At 46.3% G+C, this 18,382-nt stretch overlaps 1 protein-coding gene across 2 annotated transcripts in view; it reads left to right on the forward strand.

Annotated features, from left to right (window-relative positions):
* The window catches only part of TMC8 (transmembrane channel like 8), a 106,342-nt gene that overhangs the window by 53,100 nt on the left and 34,860 nt on the right, over window positions 1-18,382 (forward strand). For both annotated transcript variants that reach the window (XM_078653861.1, XM_078653862.1), the window contains exon 16: window positions 6,960-7,038. In XM_078653861.1, coding sequence (XP_078509987.1) covers window positions 6,960-7,038 — 79 coding nt within the window. The remainder of the gene's footprint in view (window positions 1-6,959; window positions 7,039-18,382) is intronic.

Below are 18,382 nucleotides of genomic sequence, written 5' to 3' on the forward strand. Positions count from 1 at the left end.
TCTAAACTGTTTTACTACCCTTCTATTATGTGCTATGTCTCTCCTAGTGGCACCACAGAAACAGGTCTTACCCTTCTGCCTTTTCATATAGTTCCTCAAAGATAAGATAGTGTATGCCTACTTTCTTTCATTCTAGAAATGTATCTGCCTCCAGTTGGCCTCAATTTACACCTTGGTGGAGAAACCTCTATCCAACAAGGTCCCACCATTTGCTTCTTAACCAATTACAATGTGGAGTGGAGGAGAGGGTTCCATTAATTAGATCATGATTCATTTGGGTGGCCTGGGCTCCTTTACAAATCTTAAGCTCAGAATATTTCTGGCACTGGCTTTTGACCTTGCAACAAAGACCTCGGGAGGGGAACAGTATGTGGAAGAGACATGCAGGCCACCATGACAGGCATCAGTCTTGCGGCGGGTTAGACACTGAGGCCCTCATTGAGAGTGGCATCTTAATTCTCTTAGCAGCAGTTATCGTCCCCATCAGGATATGATATCCACAGGAACACAATGAATCTCTTCACCTTTTTTCTGGAGATCTCAGCTGCTGAAAACGGCCTAAATCAGAATTACCGGGGCATTTAGACTCACTTATTTCCTGGTAATTCATCATTTCTTAGTGAATCCTAAAGGTCCAACTTATAATGCACTGAATTTTCTTCGCCCCTGGAATTACTGTTATCCTGGGGGTGGGGGAAAGGCATCCTATTTACTGGGCTACTCATAATGCGAGCCTCGGTAAGTTCCAAACCTTATTTCTGAGCTGTCTACTTTCCCTCATTGTAGCAGCAGAAATTAGCCGATATAATAGCTTGTTAGACAGGTAATTCCTTTGGAGAAGGGACAGAAATGAGTAATTTCCTCATCAAACACGCACTGGCTTGTCTTTGACATGGGTTTCCCGTTGCATTAGCTGGTGAGTGCCCTGTTTAAGAAATGCTGCTGGGGTTGGGTGGCAGGGTAATCTAGAAAGAGTGGTGTGAAAAAGAACCAAAGCAAGAAACAACTTAAGGAGTTTAGGTTGCATACTGACTCCAACTATCCATCATCCCATATGTGGTGTAGCAACTAGTGTTGACATCAGGGCTAAATGTGTGTGTTGTGTGTGTGTTGTATGTACTTGAGTACATTATTTGACCTCTAACCATATCTGAATGGTATGGGAAGGCCGAATATACAACAAGAAGGGCACCCTGTGTGAAACCTGTCAGAATGCCCAGTGGTGTAGATCCTAAACAAATTAAAGATCTGTGATTGGCTGTTACTTTGGTGGTGGAGCGGTATAGTGATATAATGCTTTATAGTTTGGGTATGTGGAAAAGTACTGCACATGGAGTATCCTACACAATACTTACCCCTACTTGGGATGGATAGTCCGCTTTTGTTCACCACCAAAGGTTGCACCACTCTGGGTCCTATCCAAGGACATGGAACTGTAAGTGGAACTAGCTGTGTGGAAATAGGACCTCTAGCCCTGTGTTAGTGCTTTTCTTTCTGCAAATGTGGGACCATTAAACCATATCTGATGGTTCAAAATCCATAACTGATACTAATCAACAAATCAATACATTTAAATACCACGAATCACATAAGGCTCCACTAGGAAACAGAGAGTGGTTACATTTTTAAACCATAAAGTGTATTAAAATAATATCAATCAATGACATTTATATAGCGCGCTACATACCCGTAGGGTCTCAAGGCGCTGGGGGAGGGGGGTGCCGCTACTGCTCGAACAGCCAGGTCTTCAGCTTCTTCCTGAAGGAGAGGTGGTCTTGGGTCAGGCGCAGGTCGGTCGGGAGGGAGTTCCAGGTCTTGGCGGCCAGGTAGGAGAAGGACCTTCCTCCTGTAGTCGCTCTTCGGATGCGGGGGACGGCGGCGAGGGCGTGGTTGGCTGATCGGAGGTGGCGTTTGGGAGCGTAGAAGTTGATCCGGTTGTTGAGGTAGCTCGGGCCTTGGTCGTGTAGGGCCTTGTGTGCGTGGGTGAGGAGACGGAAGGTGATTCTTTTGTTGACGGGGAGCCAGTGAAGGTCTCTCAGGTGTCCGGAGATGTGGCTGGTTCGTGGGATGTCGAGGATGAGTCTGGCTGAGGCGTTCTGGATCCGCTGGAGTCTCTTCTGGAGCTTGGCGGTGGTACCGGCGTAGAGGGCGTTGCCGTAGTCCAGTCGGCTGGTGACGAGGGCCTGGGTGACGGTCTTCCTGGTCTCGGTGGGGATCCACCAGAAGATCTTCCGTAGCATGCGTAGGATGTTGAAGCAAGCCGAGGAGACGTTGTTGACTTGTCTGGTCATGGAGAGGGAGGAGTCCAGGATGAAGCCCAGGTTGCGTGCATGGTCTGTCGGTTTGGGTGCGGTGCCCAGGGCGGGACGCCACCAGGAGTCGTCCCAGGCGGAGGGTGAGGAGCCCAGGATGAGGACCTCCGTCTTGTCAGAGTTCAGTTTCAGGCGGCTGGTCGTCATCCACTCGGCTACTTCTTTCATCCCTTCGTGCAGGTTGGCTCTGGCGGCGGCGGGGTCGTTGGTCAGGGAGAGGATCAGCTGGGTGTCGTCGGCGTAGGAGATTATGCTGAGGTTGTGTTGGCGTGCGATGGCCGCGAGGGGGCTCATGTAGACGTTGAAGAGGGTGGGGCTCAGCGAGGATCCTTGGGGGACGCCGCAGATGACTTCGGAGGCCTCTGACTTGTACGGTGGTAGGCGGACTCTCTGTGTTCTTCCGTCGAGGAAGGAGATGATCCATTCCAGCGCCTTGTCCTGGATTCCGACGTTGCTGAGGCGCTGTACTAGGGTGCGGTGGCAGACAGTGTCGAATGCCGCGGAGAGGTCTAGGAGGATGAGGGCCGCTGTTTCTCCGTTGTCCATCAGGGCTCGGATGTCATCGGTGGCGGCGAGGAGGGCGGTCTCGGTGCTGTGATTGGCTCGGAAGCCGGACTGTGAGGGGTCGAGGGATCCATTCGTCTCGAGGAAGGCGGTCATCTGCTTGTTGACGGTCTTCTCGATGACTTTGGCGGGAAATGGGAGGAGCGAGATGGGGCGGTAATTCTTGAGTTCGGTGGGGTCCGCTGTGGGTTTCTTGAGTAGAGCGGTGAGTTCGGCGTGCTTCCAGCTCTCGGGGAAGGTGGCGGTGTCGAAGGATGTGTTGATGATGTCTCGCAGGTGGGGTGCGATGACGGCGTCGACCTTGTTGAAGACGTGGTGAGGGCAGGGGTCGGTCGGTGATCCGGAGTGGATGGAGTTCATCATGCGGATTGTGTCTTCGGTGCTGATCGGGGTCCAGGCGTGAAGGGTGGTGGTGGGGGGTGGTTGTTCGGTCTTGGTGTGCGTTGTTTGGTTGTTGAAGCTGTTGTGTATGTCCTTGATCTTGTTGTGGAAGTATGAAGCGAGGGAGTTGCAGAGGTCTTGCGATGGGGTGATGTCGTTGTTTCCTGCGCTGGGGTTGGATAGCTCTTTCACGATGTTGAAGAGTTCCTTGCAGTTGTGTGCGTTGTTGTCCAGCCGGTCCTTGAATGCAGTTTTCTTGGCGGCGCGGATCAGCTGGTGGTGCTTCCGGGTGGCCAGCTTGAAGGTGGTCCTGTTGTCTGGTGTAGGATCCCTTTTCCAGACTTTCTCGAGGGCTCGGCAGTTCTTCTTGGAGCTCTTGAGTTCATCGGTGAACCACGGGGCTTTCTTGCTGCCGGGTCTGCTGGGCGGGGTCCTCATCGGGGCGAGCTCGTCCGCGCAGATGCTGATCCACTTCGTGAGGTTGTCGGCGGCCTGGTTGGGGTTCGCTGAGCTGGCAGGAGGGTGCTGGCTCAGGGAGGTGGCGAGCTGGTCTGCTGTGATCTTGTTCCAGCTTCTGCGGGCTGCCTGTTGCTGGTGGTGGTGGGTCGTCGTTCTCTTGAAGGTGAAGTGGACGCAGCTGTGGTCCGTCCATTGCAGCTCTGTGGCGTGGCTGAAGTCGATGTCTGTGCTGGAGGAGAAGACTGCGTCGAGTGTGTGTCCGGCGAGGTGGGTGGGGGTGGACACCAGCTGCTTGAGTCCAAGATTGGCGAGGTTGTCGAGCAGGGTGCTGGTGTTGCGGTCGTTGTTGTTCTCCAGGTGGAAGTTGAGGTCCCCCAGGAGGATGTAGTCGGCGGAGGGGAGGGCATGTGGGCTGATGAAGTCGGCGATGTCCTCGCAGAATTGTGTGCGTGGTCCCGGGGGTCGGTAGATCAGGGTGCCTCTGAGGGTGGTCTTCGGGTCGGTGTGGATCTGGAAATGCAGGTGTTCGGCGGTGGTCAGGGTGTTGTCGGTGCTGGTCGTGAGACGGATGGTGTTCCTGTGGATGATGGCGATGCCTCCTCCCATCTGGTTGGCGTTGCGGTCCCTGCGGACGATCTTGTAGCCCTCTGGGATGGCGATGGCGATGTCGGGAGCTGAAGAGGCGTTCATCCAGGTCTCCGTGAGGAAGGCAACGTCAGGTGCTGTGGCGTCTAGGAGGTTCCAGAGTTCGACGGCGTGCCTGTGGACGGAGCGGGTGTTGAGCAGGATGCACTTGAGGTGGGTGCTGCTGGAGGTCGACTTGGCGGGCGCTGGAGCGGGGCAGGTCCGGATGCAGGTGAATTTGCAGGCGTGGCAGCAGAAAGGTCCGTGGGTGCGTCGTGGTGTGGCTTGGTGGCAATCTGGGAGTCGGCCGGTGTTGAGAGCGATGAGGGAGGCGGCGGAGTACGTCAGGCGGGTCGGTCGAGGTCTTCGTGGGCCAGGGGTCCTGGCGCTGGGCGCGATCCGGTCGCGGACGGGCGCAGACGGGCTTACCTTTGGCGCGCCTTCGGCGCACAATCGGCGCGCCTGCTGCGCGTCAACGCTGCGCGTTCGCACGGTCGCCATATAAGGCGAAGTGCGCGGGTGGGCGGAGCAGCTGGGAGGCGGGAGCGGGGAGGGTACAGAAGAGAAAGGGGCGGGGCAAATGGCGGTGGCGGGAAGCGGGGAGGGAGAGCGGCGAGGAAGGCGGGAAAAGAGGAAGGAACCGAGAATACAATCACTTACAGTACAACAGCCCCAGATGGGGGGGGGAAACAATTGAGATAACAGCAGGATGAAACGTTAGCACAGAACAAAATACCTGAAAAAAAAAAAAATACAAGCACAAATGACGGTAAAAAACAGATGAGAAAACACAAGGGGAGAAGCAGGGCGGCCGCGAGGCCGGCCGCGAGGCAGCTAGGCACAGCGAGGGGGCACACGCAGCAGCTGGTGGCCGTGCGGCGCGGGGGTGTCCCACAAGTGGTTAATAGGTTTACAGATTCAAAATCATCAAATTAGTGTCAATAAATAATAATCCATACATGAATGCATTATTAAGTCTGAAGTACAAATAAATCAAAGTTACATAAGCAAGGGGACAAATTATAATAAAGTTGCATCGAAGGGAACAGTAAAAATCAGTTCTCCCATAAAGAGAGCCCCCTCTCTACTCTAACCTGTATCAGAAGTGGACTCTGCAAGCATTCTGAACTGTAGCCTACTCTACTTAAATCAAACAATTCTAACATTTTCTACACCTACATGACTCCCATAAATCGTTCCAGTCAGGTTAAAGCATACAGATACAATCTATGGATCATTCGTTTCTCAGAATACTGCACAATGCAGCTTTTCTAAAGTCTTTCAAATGTACAGTTATTTGCAACAAGCAAGATACACTGGACCAGTATTTACTCTGCAGGTATACTGTTGCAACTATTTAGGACAATCTACATTTATAATGTAAAGGGAAACATTTAACATGAGAAAGCGAGAAAAGGCACATCACGTTTGTTAATTTGTACTTGAGCTTTTCTTAGAAATAAAATAAACATGTGACATGAAACAAGTTAGCAATTAAGGGGCAGATTTTCAAGCCCCTTGCGCCACTTTTGCATCACTTTTAACATGGGAAAAGTGATGCAAAAGTGGCGGAAGGGGCTTGTAAATCTGCCCCTCAATGTTAGCCATTTTAAAATGCAAGTTTACATTAACTTTGGTCAATCTAAACATGAACAATACACAGTTAATAATATTTGCATATTTTCATGTTAAATAAATATGGAAAAAAACATTTCAATTCGGGGAGGACCAGAAGGTACCCCGGCCGCACAAGGATATATGTGCAGATATATCAACATCTCCCAATGTGTGTGATTCATCCCTCGCTATTCGCTACAGCAGGAACTATGCACTTTGCAAAACCCTATTGTGGTAGGGCCCTTTCTTTGGCCCCAGTTCCTTAAAAACAGTAAGAACTTTTGTTTGTTTGTTTATTGACATAGTGTGCCAGTTACGCAGAGGCAGCGAAGCTAAAAAAAAGACATCGTGAAATAACTATGAAAACAATCAACCAAAAATATATAACTTAAAAATATTGATAAAGTCTAATTGCTAGGGAACATAAGCTCAAAGGGGCGGATGTTATATTAAAAATGTTTTCAGTAGTTTCTCTATGAGACTTCCCCATGTCTGTGTGTGACTGTCTACAATAATAGGTTATTACCAATAGGAAAAACGGTTACATTCTCTATGATATTGACAATGTCCTAATATCATGAATCTTAGTGGAAGATAAGGTTCAGAAGAGTCTCGGAAGGCTTCCTGTTCTCAGAAGACAAGGAGTGGAAGTAACTGACAATGACCTAAGAACTCACGGATTAAGGATGAGGTAGATTGGCCACACAAGAAAAACATGTATCCTGTTGTTAGGTTGAGGAGAATCAGTGACTTTGGCTCACTGTGGTGTCGGATAGGAAAAGGATATGTGTGTGATAGAGGCACCTCAGGCACATGAATGCAATGCCTGCATATTCTAGTGTCGCATTACTGACAGTTACGTAGGTCCATCTTGGGTGTTTGTGTTTGCGTATTCCAGTTTATTATCTGCCCTTCATTGATCATGTGTTAAAATCTTTCGTTGCAAGGCTTTCACACTCCTAGATGGCTCTCATAATAAATGTGTCCCTTCTCTCTTCACAGCCTGGTGTTGACTGTATACATCTCCCAGGATCGAGCCAACAGACAGACTATCCGGCAGCTCAAAACTCATCTGGTCTTGGTGGGTCCCAGAGTGTTTGTCTCTGTTCGTGCTTGCACCTGTAAATCTTTATCTGTTTGAATGTCTCGTGTATGCATGTATGCATATATCTGTGAATCTCTTAAGCGGCATGTGTATGTGTTGAATTATGTATGTTTTGACTATAGTTATTACATCAAATATGACATCTTGATTGTGTGGTAAGAGCTAGAGCTTTGTCACCTTTCGGGTCTCCGAACACTTTCATGCTCACCGTGGGAGAATGTTGACCGAATATCTTTCCTTCTTTTATTACTGAGGTGAGCTAACAAAGCGACTTCTTGTGGGGTGGGAGAATACATTTTATTGCCTCTGTTTGTCCTCCTGTGCCACAACATAACTGGCCACAAGGATCCCTGCTATTTCACATTGAATCCACGGCACCCTTGCCTGATCATTGTCTTTTTTCCTGCCAAGGCCCAATTGTCAGTCTCCTCCAGCAGCATTATCCGCTGCTGTGGCACTCTACCCTTTGCTGCTGCCAGCTGTGGCCTGTTGTGTGGGAAGATGTTGGGATCAGTCTGATTAGATCCCTGTCAGTCTATGCGCCTCAGTCTCAGCGAGAGCATTTAACAAATGTATTTTGAATCTCTTTATTTGCTGAATAAATGACAATGCTTACAAACACTTTCCCCAATATTTCTATGCCTCCCTTACATGTTTCATGGGAAGCATAGAAATATAGACATTCCCGGTTGAAAGAGCTTTAGTGGTTATAACACCGGCAGGCCCATCCTATGCAGTTTTGGCACCAGGCCTTTTATAGTCACACTAGCAGCCCGTCCCGACGTTGTCCAGGGCAGAAATAGAATGTGTGGCACATCACTTACAATCCGCTCCCAGTGACATACGTGATTTATAATGAAAGTGTGAGCAACTGTGCCTCTGAAAGCTTTTCATTGTAGTAATTGGAAAAAAGTAAACCGGGAGGTTAGCAGCCTTAGGTAAGTATCACAAAATGTAAGATTATTTCGGAGCCTTATTGAGCTTACACGTCGTTATGTACCTGTTTATTGAAGTTGGTGCTTGAGCCCCTGCCTGAGCACCGGAGCAGTATGCAAAGCTTTGTGTTAGGCTGAGTGGCTTGAGCCCCCGCGTGAGCACCGTAGCAATGCCGCGGCCCGTGAAGCCTTGCCCATTGGTGTTTGGCCATGCCCCTCTGACAACGTCCAGGAGGCGCGCCCCGTGAATGCGGCACCCATTCAGGTTTTGCCACGCACCTCTGACAACGGGCAGGCCCACAATGGAGTAATGCGAAGGTTTTTGTTTACAATGCCGTTTTCGCTTTTACCAGTAATGACGGGGAATGGCGCGCCCTGCGCCCTGTGAATGCCGCGCCTATTGGTGTTTGCTGTTTGTTCACGCCCCTCTCACAACGCCCACGCCCACAAGGGAGTCCTGTGAAGGTTTGTTTGCCGCGCCCATCGCTGACAGCACAATGCCCACGCCCACAAGGGACTACTTTACCCCTAAGGTTGTTTTACCTTTGTAATGTATATGGTGGCCACTTGTATAGCCTATGTCCATCTGCTGCAACTGTCCTTTCCAATGCTGTATTGGGTGTTATGATTGGTGCTGTGGTTCCTGAGATTACCCGCCTCAAAGGTTTGGGCTCTCTCTTTAGTATATTAGTATAGATATAGATTCAAGTTACAGTGGCTCCTGAGACCTGATCGGCAACTGCTCCGACGGTTCCTTCTGCTTTAGCTGCAGCATTCAGATCCTAGTGATATCTCTCCAAAAATGTCATATAATGTTCATCAGTTGAACCCATCCCTCCTACAGCCCCTGCCTATGCACTCCGTCAACAGCGGGGATTCACCTTTCTCTGTTTACCTGGAGTTTTGTGATGACCGAGCTGTTCTTTTTTTCATTGCTCAATGTTGCTCACCAAAGGAGAACCTGAAGACTTACACAATCTTAGTAAATAGATTTCTCGGCTTCTGCATGTCACTGTAAAAAACACACATTGCAACACTTTTTACAAGACTACGGTGATATGTCTTAAATAAAATATTTACTTACATACATGTATTTACATTGTCCATGCCTTTCCCTGCTATTGGAATATTATAACTAGGATATTTCTTTACTCTTCAGGGCATTTGTTCTCTACAATGCAACATGTCACTCATATTTTCCCGTTCAACACTGTGACAAGCACACTACTGTTTCAAAGTGCAAGGAAAGAACTATCCTCCTCCTCTTTTCCTAGCAGCTCCTAGAGAACGACCATTAAGTTAAGAATTTGGCTTTTAATACATATTAAGAAGCTATCAATGACCTTTACTTCAGGACAGCAAGAAAAACATTACTTTACATCACATGGGGTTTGAAGCACAGTCAGTGTTTTGACCATTAGGACTTTTAATGACAGTTATACTTTACCATTTCCCGGTACTTAATAGAGGATCTGCGGACAACAAATTGGATAACTTGTAGGAAGCCATTAAATGCCCACAGAAGCAATTTGAAAAGCAGCCAAGAACTAATGTCTACTGTCAAGAGATTTTCTACTAGTGAACAACAAGTACATGAAAAGTATTGGTTCTTATGTAGCTGTTCTTATATCACATCATCAATATGTACATTTGGAATCCAAAGCATGAACTCAGATCCTTTTTATGACTTGTGAGTACTACGCCAAGTTTATGCTAGGAGTTACTGACAAACCTGCCTCTGTCAGGCATCACACAAACAAAGGTTGTACATTCTTGTGGTTAGAAGCACATCAGGCCCGATTGTGACCACAACAATGCTTGGTTCATCTAGCCCTTGGTGCACAGCCTATTTTGAACTTTTTTGAGCCATGGCACCTTATTGGGTGCTCGTGGACATTACTCTGGCTCTGTGGCTGACTGCTTTGCAAGCGTACCCACACTTTCGGCTTTCCTCACTGAACATCACTACCTTTCCCTTGCTGCAAAACCTTTGCAACCTCTCACAAAGATACCTAAGTGGGCACATAATAGTAGCCTGGGTTTCCTTGGAACAGTCTCCAGCAAGAAAACGCTGACTATGGTGCATCGGTGACACAAACTAGTGCAAGGATTTTTTTTGTCTGCCCTTTACGGGTGCAAATCACAGAACGAATCCTTCATTTTTGCTTGAACTCCATCTTCTTTACATATTCCATTCTAGAAAGCCACACTTTTCTTTTGCTTGTGGGTTAAATTCGGGCAGATTTTTTGTTTAATTTTGATCTTCTAATGAACAAAAGATGACATCCGATTTTGCCCACTTTTCTTTTCTGAAATGTATTTTGTCCGAACCTATGGGTAACATATTGCATTAACCAGTTTAAAAAGTGAAATAGAAGCACTAATGTGCTGTAACTGAAAGTTATTGTGATTTAACTCCTACTAGACCAAGAGTTAGCATGGACGTTAGTGTCTTCTCATCCTCTAGCCTGTCTCATCCAATCATGGGTGCAGACATTAAAGAGAACTAGTGAGAGAGGAGGAGAATGTCAGAGCCAAAGAAATCCACAAGTGCTAACATGCATTTAATGCCATTAAAAAATATATATTATTTTCTGGAGGATGGGATTAATACATACAGTGGAGACAGTCAGAAACAAATTAATCGGTGACCACAGTATATCAGACAGTCAAGATAAAAAAAAAACAATTAAAAAGAAGACACACTATATTACATTCAATCCGTTCTTCCTCTTCACCCAGATATACATAGGAACTGGTCTAATGAGATTAGCATGCGATTAGTACTTTTGCCCCCTCTTTTTCTAAGCAGTTAGCTAGCGTTACCATCTTCTGTTTTAGCAACTCAGTTCGCAAGGGGGTTCCATATTTTGAGACAGAGATTCCTAGCCTTCATTCCTTTACACATAAAAATACCTATTTGAGTGTGATAACAAGCAAGATACTGTGCCAAACAATGAATAAAAAGTGGAGGATCTGTATTATACATTTCCTTGTTATACTATTTTTAGCAATTTACATTGCCACAAACCAAGGGGAGCGTATGCCCACATTTGGCACAGTCTGGCTATCCAACCTAAGTAAAACTTACAATGGGAGTCTGTTAGACCTGGCACCATTGGCGTGGGTCTCTCTTCCATTTTTAGGTCTCGCTAGACGTAAGCAAAAGCGAAGCTTTTGCTTGCTGTCTATGCGAGACAACTATAGTAGTTACTTTTCGGGGAATGAGGACAGCAAAGTGCCACGCGCATTTGCAGGCCGAGATTCGACCTCGTGAGCGCGCACGTCGTCACTCACGCATGCGCACAAAGAAAGCCATACACACACTGCATATACACACACGCACCCCCCCTTAAACATACACACGCGCACACAGACAGACAGACGCACGCACAAACACACTCAAACAGACACACGCGCATACACCCCACCCCCACTCACCCCTCCTCTCACTCAACACACTTACCTGTTCTGGCGGTGCTCGGCGGCGGATCTTCATCTCGGGCGGCGGTAGCGCTTTGCGGGGCTCTCTCACCACATGAGAGCCCCGCCTTCCCCATGCGCCCGGCCGCTCTTCACCCGGTCCCCCATCTCGGGACCGGGACTCAATGCGGAGCCTTCGTGGCTCCTCGGGCAGCTCTCTCTGTCTCTCGCCGCGATGGGGCGGGACTTCCGGTTGGGGCCGCGCTGTGATTGGCCGGCTTCCCAACCGCTTCCGGGTCGTCGCAGGCCGCGCAGCGGCCCGGCGGGGATTTGTTTTATCTGCCTCCTGCTTTTTTATTTTATCGGTTAGATTTCAGATTTTTTTTGAAAGCCGGTCTTTTTACCAATGTACCATCATTTTCAGTGCAGTTGCTTTGCAGGAAATATTTTGCGCAGCTTGAACCACATTTTAGCTGTATTTCAATATATATTTTAAATTTTGTCGGTTTCAGTACTCGTTTTTTACAGTGCATTTTCAAATTAATATAATGTTTCCAACCCTCGTATTTGAACTGTGTCCCAGGAGTTGTATTTCGTCCGGTATGGTCCTTTGTGCTCGAGTGATTCAAATGAACCATTACTGAGTTTCTGAAGTTCTTGGAAAATAAAAGGTATCAAGGGACATAGGCTCCTTCTGTTCTTGCTGTGGTTTGAGCACCATATGCACGAGATTAGACCAGCGCCGCTGTACAGCGATGGGGCAAGCAAAGTGAGATGAAAGTACATAGGGTCACTTACTCACAGTTTGTCCCTTACAACCAGATTACCTATTGTGTGTTTACATATGCACTAGTGCATGCACTCAGCACTGTAACTGCAATGCAAATCGGTCCCAAATTTTAAAATAGGGAAGGCAAGACTTTGAGGCTAGTGATGTAGCTCAGACTTAACTTGGTGCTATAGGTGGCCACCACATGCACCTTTATGGACAGTCCACTACCACCTTTCTGCACTGTTCTTGTCCACAATGTGCAGGATGTGCTGGTGGGCCGCTATAGGCATCCCACTCCACCCCCATCACCCGGCCATAATACTAGAGACTCACTTTCCTTTCCATCTCACCTCTCCCAAGTATTCACTTCTCTACAGATCTTATAAAGGCTGCTGTTAGTTCATGACATAAATTATAAGTTGATAGAATATACAGTGCTCTGAAAGCTTTCAGTAAGTAATGCTATAAATAAGTAACAAAAATAAATAAATAACTAAAATACAAAATGATACTAATACTGCCCCAATGAGAGAGAAAACGAGGAACCTGTACTTGACCCATGCGGTGAACTACCCTAAACAAGCATTTACAATGCAATAGGTCTCGCATTATTAAAGTTGGAGCAATTGGCATTGTAAATGACAATGTCTTTTATTAATTGTTTTTAAAACCTGCAATCGGTGCATAAACACGCACTTCGAACTTATATTCCTTGCTTACAATGAGCAAAGCTGGCAGTAAAAGAGACTTACAGCCTTGCTTCTCATAAGCATGGACTATAAGTGCAAAGTGCTTGTTTACGCAACGATGCAAATGAAGAAAAGGCATTGTCATTTACAATGCCAATAGCTCAAACTTTAATAATGCGAGACCTATTGCATTTTGCTTTGCTGTTGCCTCCTATGCTTTTGCTGGTTTTAGATGCTTTTGGCCACTGTGCCACTGCTATTCAGTGCCACAGTGCAAGTGCTCCCTTTGGTAAATTGATTTATGGATGAGTGACTCCATGATTGGCTTATGTGGTTTACTTGTCAGACCCTAGTACAGTGCCCAGGGGTTTTAAATCATATGCTGCAGGTGGGCTTGCAGCACTGATTGTGCCACCCACCGGAGCAGCTTGTAAAGTGTGTCTCAGGCCTGCCATTGCAGGGCCTGTGTGCAGTCTGGTACTGTCAAACCTGGCAAGTGCACCCACTTGCCAGACCCTTAACCTTCCCTTTTCTACATATTAGTCACTCCTAAGGTAGGCCCATGGACAGGGTCCATTGTAGGTAAAAGGTGGGACATGCCCTGATGTGTGTGGCATGTCCTCATAGTGAATTACAGCCATTTTTGTTTTTCACTATTGCAAGGCTACCTCTTCCTCATAGGCCAGAACGGGCAGTCTGATTATAACACCTTATAATTCTAACTGACTCAGGGAACTAGGTACAAAATCGAGTTTAGTATGCCTGAACTCAGAATGATAAAATACATCTTTTAGTGAAGTTGGTTTTAAACATTTTGTGTTAGAAATACCACTTTTAAAAAGTAGGTATTTTCTTGCCTAACTATCCAAGCCTGTCTCTGCTAGGTTGTGTATTCCTTGTCTGGTTTTTGAGTGACAGGGGCTGGGGGATTCCAGGAGACAGGGTGAGTCAGCACAGGACTGAATAGATCCATCGGCATGTAGAGTGGTGGGAGGAGAGGGCCTGGGACCTGAATAGGGCTGTGTCTGCTTTCCACAATGCTGGATCCTCGACGTGGGTGACCGAGAATCCATCGACAGCAGGACATCGTTATGAACCGTGTTTTCAGTGCCATCGTGACGTCACCTCCCTGACGCAGTCTCCCCTGCGCTGCAGTAAGGAACCAAGTCTACACTTCCCCTGGGGTCGTAAGGAACCGACGCCGCGAAGCGCCAACGAAGCCGCACCTCCCCGACGCCGTGAGCTGTGTTTGTTTTTCAGCGCTTTTCCAAGGTACTGTTCTTTGGGGGTCTGTTTGACTCCGGGCCCGACGGCGCACACCTCACGGTTGGCGCCGTACTTTGGCATTTCTCCTGTCACGACGTTGTGATAACTCACATTGGAGTTATTGGTTGCTAGAAACTGATTTAAAGTGAACAAACTATTTTTAAGTCTATTTTTGAGTACAGTACAGTATTGTGGATTTTGTCATTTGGTCTTGTGTTAAGTCTATATACAAATACTTATTTGTATAATACAACCTGTGTGGTGTCCATCTGTAGTGTTGCCACTGTATTACTGTATGTTTTCACAAATGATTTACACACTGCCTCTGAGATAAGCCTGCCTGCACATGCCAAGCTACCAAGGGGGTGAGTCGGGGTTATTTTAGGAGTGTAGCCCCTTACCCTGACTAGACGCAAGGGTCCCTATTCGGTCAAAGGTACCTACCTCTGCCAACTAGAGACCCCCAAATCTAACAGAGTCAAATTTATTAGTGGACTAGTAATGACAGATAGAAATTCTGTGATCTTTGTCCGAAGCATCAAAAGTGAGGTGCATGTACTAATCATCTGCCTTAGGATTCCCGCACCTTGGACAGTCAGAACTAAACCAACTTCCTCACGTGCGAAGCTTCTTCGGCGTGTAATACAGATCAAAAATTGTTTTTAAACGTTGCATTTTTAGCCGAGACTTTATGTGCCATGATTAATGGCTCATGGAAATAACGGATCCCACACCAATTGCTCACTTTTCTTGCCCACTTTGATGTTTGTGCCTTGACATAATCTGTCTCAAGATCCGAGATTTAATAATATAGCTTTCCAAGAGTCGAGCCCAAATTTTCCGCCCCATTTAGCTCTCCTGAGCTAATTGTCTGCAAAAAATTCCTGACCTAAAGATATTTTAAAAATTCCTGTCTCCGCAAGCCATAATTGTCTTGGAGAGTCTGAAATTAATGCGCATGGTCCTCTTCGACTATGTTCCCAACTTTGGTGAAACCAGCCTGTTTCCATCTCTCACAGTACAGATCATAAAATACTGATTAAAACATGGGAGAATTCCATAAGAGGGTATAGTAGTTATATTTTGCATTTTCATCATAGGACCCACCTTCTGCCATATACTGAAAGCCAGCTTTACCATCTTAAATTGTACTTTTTTTTGTAGTAGCTGTGTTCTGTAAACCTTAGTAAAAAGCCTGCGTCACTTTTATCTAAGACATAAACATAAATCGATGGCAGAGCTTTAATCTCATTTTCCTTAGTATAGGGTCCTTCAACCATATGCTGCATTATTGCCACAATGTAGTAAATCCTAAAATTAGGGAGGGCTAATCCAGCTCTATCCAATGGAAGTTTATTGAATTATTTTTTTTCTTTGTTTTTTTATTTTATTTTGTCCTCATGTGCCTCTCCTCACCCGGTGTTGTCGCGGATCCGCCCTGGGGTGTTTCATCTCATTTAGCAGGCGTAGTGTTGTTAAAGAGCATCTTGTATCTCGTTCGCCCTTCCTCCTTACAACAAGACTCCCACCGAGATTCTGGAAAAGCTTAATCATAGGACTATTATTACATCTAAGTTTTATCTTTATCACCCCCACCATCACCCATAGTGTTGTAAGAACGGAGTCCAAAATTTGCATCTCTTCTTATTCCGACCAGCCATATCTAGCTTTGCTATAGCTCTCATAGCTCTTAACCAAGTCAGCTCAGACGGAGGGACCACAGATATCCACATTCTGCAAATTTCCCTTCGAGCAACCAAGATACCATAAAACAGCAACTTCACTTTATCGTTGTAGCCCTTACCTTGTAGGTCTGCTATTCCTGTCATAACAAGTTCAGGGCTTACCTCCAATTGTTGGGCCAAAGCAGTGGACAAGCATTTACTCACTGCTTTCCAGAATTCTTCTATCCCTGGGCATGTAACAAACATGTGTAGGTCATCTTCGTTCGGGCTGTTGCATTTGGAACACCTCACTGTTCCGCCATCTTTGAATTTCGCCAGTTTTTTTGGTGTCCAATACGCCCTGTGGAGAGTGAACAAGTGGTTTCTCCTTAAATTCGCAGGTTTAACCACCTTGTATAGAATCAACATAGATACTTGCCATATATCCTCTGTTGCGATCCTCGGCAAGCACTCTCCCCACAGGGTCTCTGGCAATACGAAAGGTCCATCTTCAAGGTCCACTTTTGACCAGTACCACATCGCCACCTCTTTTTTAATCAAAGTATCCAGAGCCAGTTTCTCTTCAAAAACATTGTAGTGCCCAAGTAAATTTTCCTTCCCTGCAGCCCAGCTTTGTATCTGCAGGAACTTAAATTTAGAAAACTTTTTGCCCCACTTCTGTTCACAGAAGCTCCATGGTACCAAATTCCCTTCTAAAAACAGATCCCCCCATCTCTGAGGACCTGCTATTTTTAATGGTGTTGCCAGAGCATCTTCAGTCCAACTCGGAGCACCCGGCGTATCCCAAATTGGTGCCATTGCACTAAAATATGGTATCTTCGTTACCCTCCTGACTCTATACCATAGCATTGCCAGATCTTTCAAAACCTTTAACCTTATTTTCTTAAAGTATTTCGGGTCGGCAAATTTGTACATAAAAGCGCTTTGATTGGTCTTCTCCGTTCTTAATAGTGCTGAAAGTAGTAAACCAGTGTCTGAACTCCCTGGGGTTCCCAAAAGCATTCTGCAGTTCTTTAACAAAAAAGCCCAAGAGTAGATCTGTAGATCTGGGGCTGCCAGACCTCCTTTCAAAAGTTTCCTCCTCATTTTTTTCCAGGATAGACGTGATCCTTTAGATGCCCAAATAAAAGACCCAATCTCGCTATGCACCTTTTTGATCTCCTCCTTCTCGAACATGAGTGGAATAGAGTCGAAAAGAAAAGTCAACTTGGGTAGCACCATCATTTTCACGAGGTTGACTCGGCCGTATAGTGTTAGCGGTAAATGCGACCAGCCTTTCATGGCGTGAGAAATTTCTTTCCTTACTTTAGCAATATTTACTTTAGTAAGATCCTTAATGTTCTGTGTTATTTGCACCTCTAGATATCTTATCTCTGTTTTGCATCCTGTGGCTCCTGCATTTAAGTTCCAGGCCATAATCTCAGTTTTATCCCTATTTAGGCGATATCCGGAAACCTCACCAAATTCCTTCGTTATGGTTTCTATGCAGCTTAGTGATTGATGTAGTTTAGGGGTTAAAATGACTATATCGTCCGCATATAGCCCAATCTTTCTGGCCCAACCCTGAAACTCAAAAGAAGGAATCAACTCTGCCTCTCTTATTCGACACGCCAAAGGTTCTATATAGAGATCGAACAAGAGAGGAGATAAAGGGCACCCCTGCCTTGTGCCCCTCATTACTTTTATTGGTGGGGTTAAATTCCCATTTACTAATACCCTTGACGTGGGTGACTGATATAGCCGTGTCAAGACCGAACCAAAGTTGACCCCGATCTGTATATGGGCTATTAACTCTTTCAAATACACCCAATTAACACGATCAAATGCCTTGGCGGCGTCCAAGGCCACCACCGCCAAGGGAAGGTTATATGTAGCTGCTGCATCTATACTGCATATAAGGGAAAACGTTAACTCCTTTAAATGCCTCCCTTTAATAAACCCCTTCTGATCTGTGTGTATTAGGTGGGGGGCAACTCTAGCCAGCCTATCTGCCAGGATCTTAGCAAAGAGCTTATAATCGCAATTTAACAGCGAAATCGGCCTGTAAGAGTCCATATATTTAGGTGATTTCCCAGGTTTAAGAATAACAATGATATTTGCCTCATTCCATGACGCTGGGAGAGCTGCTTTGCCTAAGAAAATGTCGTTAAAAAGCTTTGTTAATAAGGGTGCTACACTCCTTGCCACTGCCCTGTAGACCTCGGCAGGAAGCCCATCTGGTCCTGGCGCTTTCCCTTTTTTCACATTACTTATAGCCCTCTCAACTTCTCCCAATGTTATATCTTCATCTAATAGTTCCTGGAGCTCTTCTGTCAATGGTTTTAAGGCCTTCACCCAATTGTCTATTGCATGTTTAGCCGGAACAAGGTCCTCCCTATACATCTCTTCAAAATATCTGTAAAAAGCCTCCGCAATATCCTTTGTATCAGTGACAAATTGTCCTTGTTCACCATCTTTCACTTCTTTAATTATGCTACGTACCAGCTCACTCCTAGTTTTCCAGGCTAGTAGCTTGCTTGACGCCTCACCATACTCGAAATGCGCTAATTG

Source organism: Lissotriton helveticus, chromosome 7, assembly GCF_964261635.1.
Source record: "Lissotriton helveticus chromosome 7, aLisHel1.1, whole genome shotgun sequence".
NCBI classification, from domain to species: Eukaryota; Metazoa; Chordata; class Amphibia; order Caudata; family Salamandridae; genus Lissotriton; species Lissotriton helveticus.